This window comes from Ictalurus furcatus, chromosome 4, assembly GCF_023375685.1.
Source record: "Ictalurus furcatus strain D&B chromosome 4, Billie_1.0, whole genome shotgun sequence".
In the NCBI taxonomy this organism is placed as follows: Eukaryota; Metazoa; Chordata; class Actinopteri; order Siluriformes; family Ictaluridae; genus Ictalurus; species Ictalurus furcatus.
This window is the reverse complement of record NC_071258.1, coordinates 14,645,001-14,652,651: the sequence shown is the minus strand read 5'-3', so window position 1 is coordinate 14,652,651 and position 7,651 is coordinate 14,645,001. Positions and strand designations below refer to the sequence as shown.

The following is a 7,651-nucleotide window of genomic DNA, read 5'->3' as shown; positions in this document are numbered from 1 at the left end:
CATAACGTGCAAATACACAAGAGTGTGAGGCGAGTGCAGGACAAACAATACAAAGAACAGAACAATAAATACACGGGATAATAAATACACAGAACATGGGCTGTAAGCTGCAAATTATTTGGTAGTGTAGCATCAATAAGTATATCTGTAGAAGCAATAAGTGTAGCATTCCATAAAGTGTCTGATGCAGCTTTGTAAAGTGCGGTGTGCATGTGGCGTTGAGTCCTACTCGGTTAGGTGTTTGACTAGCCCAGATAAGTGTTGTGAGGCAGCAGGGCGTTGAGTAATCTGAATGTCTCAGGGAAGAAACCATTGCAGAGTCTGCTGGTGATGGCATGGATGCTCCTGTACCTTCTGCCAGATGGCAGGAGGCATGAAGAGTCCATGGGATGAGTTAGAGGGGTCATCAGTTATGCTGGTGCAATGGTCTAGAACCATGGTTTTCAAAGAGGGTTTTTGGGACCGGCATGGGCCTACAGTATGAGGCATACTGTAGAGAAGGGGTCCTTGATTTTTTAAATTTATTTTATTACTCACATCCCACTGTTATTAATGTTATATTTATTATTAAATTCTTTTACTGGACAAATGAACTTAAGTGGGTTTATTCCAAATCTCAGCAACTCAAAAGGCCTATAATGTCAACTGAATCTAATGACAATTTTAATAAAATGTGTGAATGATAAATGCCCAATATAGGCCTATCATTGTACACATGCTAAATATTGTACATTTACAATATTTACACAATATTACAATAGGCCTACACGTTTTATTATAAAGCCTAATATTTTAAAAAGTTATCGGTTTAAATAATCCATTTAAATAGAATATGTTAATAAAAAGAAGTCTATGCTGAGGGAGTCCATGGATTTTTTTTTATTTTTTATTTTTTAAAATATATATAGTTAAAGGATCCCTGGCCGCAAAAAAACCCTGGACTAGATTTTGCATATACAAAATTATTAAGCGTCTATCCCTCTTTGGAAATGACCCTATGATATGAACAGGAACATATATATTTTTACGATTCAAACGGGACGTTTTGAGGAAATGTTTGAGAATTTACAGCAGCGCATGCACGCGCGCGCAATACCCCCACCCCTTCCTCTCACTAAGTGTGTCGTGTTGCTCTGTTGCTAAGACAGGGACGCGGTTTTGCACGCGCCTCGCCCTTTGTCACAAGTTAAACCTGTTGTCCAATCGCTGCAGGCCGCTGTAAGCTTCAGCAAATCAGATCGCACGTTGTTGGAACGTGGACGGGCTTGCTGTCATGGCAACCACCAAGCTTTGAGTGCTGTGAGAAATGTGTACATGTTGATTACGGGTTTCCTCGTAAGTACCTTCTAAAATATGCATATTCTTTCTTTCTTTCTTTCTTTCTTTCTTTCTTTCTTTCTTTCTTTCTTTCTGTCATTCTTTTAATAAAATAACCGTGTAACTTTTCGTTTGGGAAATATACGCATTATTAACAAGCTAGTAAGGTGCTGACAGAAATGGGTAAACGTAAGCTGCTAAATTTATCATAGCTATCAAGTTTGTTACTCTTTACACTCTAATGTCTCTATTTGTGTTCTTAGTGTTTCTAGTTAACTATCTGTCTGCATCGCCAACAACAGGTCAAGAACAGGTGATTTCATGATGCTGCCCTCTAAAATTCAAGTTTCCCACTCAGCTTTGAAAAGCTTGCCTCTGAAGATGCCAGAAGGAGTCAAGACTAAAGTAGCACCGAGAAATCCTAAGCTGGTTAAGCGGGAGGACAAAGCCCGAAAGGTGAGTAAGTAACTATGTGGGTATCTCCAGTGACATCAGCTAAATAATGCCACCCATACATCTGATCTTAACACTTACCAAATAAAATCAGTTGACTCTTTTAGGTTATTTATTTTATTTTATTAATTAAAGGGGTTTGGTCTCTGCATAAAGAGATACATTTGCACCCACGCACATACACACATTGCAGTTGATAATACTTTATTTTCTTTTGCGTTTAAGATTAATGTATAGCTTTGATTATTTTCTGTTGCCTTTGAAATATTGAAAGTTGGAACACAAGCGTAGAAAGGCACAAGTGTTTACAAGAAAATTGGTATTCATGAAAATCCCATAAATTGTGATAATAAAACATTCATATCCTATTCCTTCTCCTGAGTGCCTGTAAATGTATGACTAAGAAGACTAACTAATGCATGCCTCGACTTGACTGATTTCAAGTCATACAGTTTGTATGGATTACTGCACTTTTATACATGGAATATACTGTCAAGTTTCAATAGCTTATTTTTTATCACATTTACAGCATTTAGCAGACATCCTTATCCAGAGTGATTTGCAGATGTGCTTTGGAGTCTCTATCAAAAATACATCCGACTGCTAGTTCACTCGGTCAGGGACTGAGTACTATTGAGAAAAATGTGTGAAGCCACACATTTTATATTATTGGCATTAATTAAAGAATAATATCAAACAACCAAGAAAGCAAGTCAACACAAACCCATATATTAAGACAAGTAATACTAATCATTCAATTATGACAAAAGAAATGTCACTGTATAAATGGAGGATGGCCCATCGATCTGCGCATAGCTGTAAAACGTATACAAATGCCTCAGCTGACAGAAGATTTAGTGCTCACTTACTATAAAATATTTAATATTATATTATATTATATTATATTATATTATATTACATATTTTTATTGACACAGTGAGTCAAAATAATTTCCACTTCTCTCTTATAGTCTTTACCGTCATTGTTTATTTTGTGCTCCCAGCTGTCTGTAGACCTGAACCTTTTTGGACTTTTGTGGGCATCATTACATGCAATTGAGCTGATTTGCATGTTATAGGTGATTAATATATGTGCCCGAGTACCGAGTACCTTTCTGAAACTTTTCTAAAATCTGGTGGAAAAGTTTTGGTTTAGCTTGGCACACACAAACGTTTACACACAACTTTATTAAAAGATTGATAAATGAGGCCTAATGTTTGGAACACATACTGTATAACTAACTGTTTTTAAAATTGAACCAAAAGTGAACCATATTTCCATTTTATTATTCATTCATGTCTGAATTAAACAATGTTTAAATGTTGCAGCAAATATTTCAGTTCTAGCGTTGCAGACTAATATGTACTGTACACTATGCAGAAATCCAACAATGTACCCTGCATGTGCTTTGAATACCTGGAATATATTAACATTACACAGTATTATTGACTAATGTGATTGCACAGCTAATGTTTGGCCTGATGCACTTATAGTAGGTACTGTTTGAAATGATACCAGCATGAATTAATGTATTCAATGGAACTAACTGTGGCTTATGTCATTATAGCTGTCTCCATCTGTATATGCACATGAAATGTCTCAGACCACAGAGGAGAGATTAACGAACACATATAAGATGTACCCGCCTTGCATTCTGGAGCTTTTAGACATGAGTGAGACCACACACCACAAGGTAAAACACTACTGAAACCTGACTAGTAAACTAACTGTTTTAACAATTCTAATGTCTCCTGTTGTGAGACTTGGTTGTAAATGTACCTTAAAAATGGACAGAAAGCTAGAAATTTTCAGCAGAAATGTTCACTAGAAATGTTCAGAAGAAATGTTCAGTAGAAATGTTCAGTAGAAATGATCAATAGAAATGAAACTGGAGATTGTTTGTTTGATCTGAAATTAAAAAAAAAGAAGGAAAAAACATGGACAGAAAGCTTTACACTATACTGGATGTTTTGAATGGGATATTGACTGTATGTAATATTTATGCAGGACAAATATCTGCAGGTTACATGCATACATTGTAGCATTGAGTACCACTCTTTCTTTCTAGTCCTTTTTTCCCTTCACTTAGTATGTAATTGATGTCAAATAAGTTATATCAAGAGGAAGGGTATGGGGAAATGGAGGTCTTGAAAAATGACCCTTTGTTATTCAAATTTCAGTGCTGAGAGGATTTCTGTTTTGTTCCCAGTTTTCTGCTGTAGATGTGGATCAGCCTTTTTTCCAGCCTTACCCGTCTGAGATTGTGTTCCAGAACTACCTGCCCTCTGAGATGTACGAAGTGCCGCTGGTGTTACGCAATAATGATAAGGTAACATTAGCAAGGGCTCAGTTCTCTATGTGTCTGCATATAAATATACTGTACACTATTGTGTGTATGCCTAGTGTGTCCACTACAATAAGCACTATTAATATATCTTTTTAAAAAAGGTTTAACATGTACAACATAGCATGCATTTAAAGTGCCAGGAATTTAGAATTCATCATTTCTTCTAAAACCTAGGGAAAGAGTTATTAGCAGGTGAGATGTATTGTTCTACTGAAAGCCACTATCCCAGCTGAAAATCCAATGTATTTTGATTTGCACATATACATGTGCAACCCCAATTCCAAAAAAGTTGATACAGTATGGAACATGCTAATAAAAACAAAGAGGAGTGATTTGTAAATGTACTTTGACTTGTATTTTAACAAAAAACATATAAAGACAAGGTATTTGATGTTTTACCTAATCAACTGCATAGTTTTTGAATATAAACATGTATTTTGATATTGATGCATGCAACATGTTCAAAAAAAGTTGGGACGGGGCAATTTAGGACTAATATCAATGTGACAAGTTGAAATAAGAAGGTGATGTGAAACAGGTGAGGTAATCATCTAACCATAGTATATAAGGAGCCTCCAACTAAGGCCTAGTCCTTCTAGGTCAAGGTTCGCCAATCTGCCAACAGATGCATCAGCAAATAATCCAACACTTTGAAAACAACATTCCCCAAAGACAAATCGGTAGGATTTTGGGCATTTCACTTTCTACAGTGCACAAAATAATTAAAATATTCAAAGAATCCGGTCAAATCTTGGTGCGTAAAGGGCAAGGCCGAAAACCACTTCTGAATGCGCTTGATCTCCGATCCCTCAGACGCCACTGTCTTAAAATCCATCATGAGTCTGTAATGGATATCCTGACATGGGCTCGGGAATACTTTGGTAAAACTTTGTTAATCAACACCATACACCACCTCATCCACAGATGAAAGTTAAGGCTTTACTATGCAAAGCAGAAGCCATACATCAACACTGTACAGAAGCTCCGCTGAGTTCTCTGGGCTCGGTCTCATCTGAGATGGACGGTAGCACAGTGGAATCGTGTTTTGTGGTCCGACGACTCAAGATTTCAAATAGTTTTTGGACAAAACAGCCATTGTGTTCTCCGGGCCAAAGAGGAAATTGATCATCCAAGCTGTTATCAGTTTCAGGTCCAAAAGCCAGCCTCTGTCATGGTATGGGGGTGTGTCAGTGCCCATGGCATGGGTAACTTGCACATCTGTGAGGGCACCATTAATGCAGAAAGATATGTACACATTTTGGAGCAACATATGCTGCCATCCAGAGCAGCACAACGCCAAACCACATTCTGCTCAGATTACAAGTGCATGGTTGCGTAAGCAGAGAGTGCAGGTGCTAGCATGACCTGCCTGCAGTCCTGACCTGTCTCTGATAGAGAATGTGTGGTGCATTATGAAGTGCAAAATAAGGCAATGAAGGCCCTGTACAGTTGCACAGCTGAAGAAATGCATAATGGATGAATGGCGGAAAATTCCACTTGCTAAACTTAGCCAACTTGTGTCTTCAGTGACCAAACACTTAATAAGTGTTATTAAAAGAAAAGGTGATGTTACACAGTGGTAAACAGTCGACTGCCCCAACTTATTTGGAGTGTGTTGCAGTCATCAGATTTGAAATGAGTGAATATTTTCAAAAATAAATTCAATTCACAAAGTAAAACATAAATAATGTGTTTTCAATACAGTACAGAGTGAAAATAATTTTCAAATTACTCATAGCCTAGTCCCAAAACCGATGTGAATGCTGAAATCGTTTATTTTCACAATAAATGTGCATTGAATGGTTTCTTACCAAAAGCACACAGGACAGCAAACTTGTGAAAATAACACAGCCGAGTGAGTGATTCCATTTTCTATTCTATTTATACATTTAGCAGATTGCAAATACATCCAATACAATTTAAAATATAACTGGACAGTTCAAGCATAAGGTCTAAATATGGTGTCAAATGACAACCTTCTAATCACTACATCAGAACCTCTGCTCTTCCAGCTAATCTGGTTCAACTAATGGGTCTGGCTTGTTAGAACAAGAAAAACTGTAAACTGTACATGTCTTAAGGACTGTAGCTGAAAATGCCATATGAATTATATAAATTTAGTAACATTTCAGATGGCATATACATAACACATGCACATTTGGTCATATTTAAGGGTCGTGGCTTGATGTGGGTTCTCTTACTTCTTGCAGATTCCTCGACTGGTGAAGGTGGTTGAAGATGACTCCCTGTATTTCAAAGTGGTGAGCCCAGTAGATGTATGCAACAAAGTGGCCCCGGGCATGGCATCCACTTTTACAGTTCTATTCACCCCACAGGAGAACAAGGTACGCTTTATGCAAGCTTATATATTTCCAGGTGACTGTATGAACATTTAATAACACCACATTGAAATTAAGGGAAGAGGAAGCCTGGTTTTAAGGAGTCCTTGTAGGAAGGCAGTTAATCACAAAGATGTGCTAAAAATTTACTGCTGCTTTTGCTGCTTGCTAAACAAATTCACTGATCAATTTTGTGTATCCAGATATCATAGTGGAACTCACAACCATAGTAAACTTAAAGAAACATTTCCGTATAAATGTCTAGTTAAAGGGAGTAATTGTAATGAGACCTGATACAGAAGCACTTTCTTGTCTGTTTGCAGAGAATGATCAATACCAATTGTTAAATAGAGCTTAACATCTTTTATTATGGCTTAAAGTCCAAGCTTGTTTAAAGAGTTCTGCATTGCAATGCAAGAGGATGGGGCCTGTGAGACACTCTGTTTCTCCTACCACCCACTCTCTTCCCATTAACTGCCTTTCTGCAGTCTGTTGTATAGGTGACTAATCTGCTTTTCCATGGCGGCACATTAATACTGATTGTAGCATTGTCCCACACCACAGTGAGTACTCCCAGAGCGAGACGTTGCAATCCAATCACTGACAATTCAAAACTACTCACTTTCCAACAGGAAACATCCTGGGCTGATATTGATTACTTATGGTTTGTGGCTCAATGTTATCAGAAAGAGCCAGGGTGTATAATGTTATTTTATTTCATACAGTGCAAGAGCACACCAAAACTAATAAGATTTAACTTTGACTCGGTTGGAATATGACTTGGTTGGATAGTGACTTGGTTAGAATGAAAATAATTCTGAAAGCATGCCCATAGACACCAAGGCAATTCCCCATAGTAGAGTCTATTGTGCTGTTGTTCGTTCATTCATCTTCAGTAACCACTTTGTCCTGGTCAGGGTCATGGTAGGTCCTGAGTCTATCCTTGGAACATTGGGAACCTTGGACTGGACACCTTAGATGGGATGCCAGTCCATCCTAGGCAAGAGGTTATTATGGCATATGAAGCTACAGATTACAGTAGTCTTCACAGAGCTAAGCAGGTTTTTAGTATTTTTAATCTGAAACTAATATCTGGACATTCAAATAATTATGAGAAAGTAAATGAAGGAGCCTTATCTTGAATAAAGCTGTCAAAGTTGTGCAGTATATGCAATACATGTGCAATTTTGTAGCC

General features: G+C 37.4%; 1 protein-coding gene across 1 annotated transcript in view; it reads left to right on the top strand.

Moving 5' to 3' along the window:
- The first annotated feature begins 739 nt into the window (after positions 1-739).
- Positions 740-7,651, top strand: part of LOC128606758 (hydrocephalus-inducing protein homolog) — a 121,930-nt gene continuing 115,018 nt past the window's right edge. Inside the window, exons 1-5 of the mRNA XM_053623150.1 lie at positions 740-1,335; positions 1,620-1,773; positions 3,338-3,463; positions 3,980-4,099; positions 6,328-6,462. Of these exons, the coding sequence (XP_053479125.1) occupies positions 1,639-1,773; positions 3,338-3,463; positions 3,980-4,099; positions 6,328-6,462 (516 nt within the window). The 5' untranslated portion in view covers positions 740-1,335; positions 1,620-1,638. The remainder of the gene's footprint in view (positions 1,336-1,619; positions 1,774-3,337; positions 3,464-3,979; positions 4,100-6,327; positions 6,463-7,651) is intronic.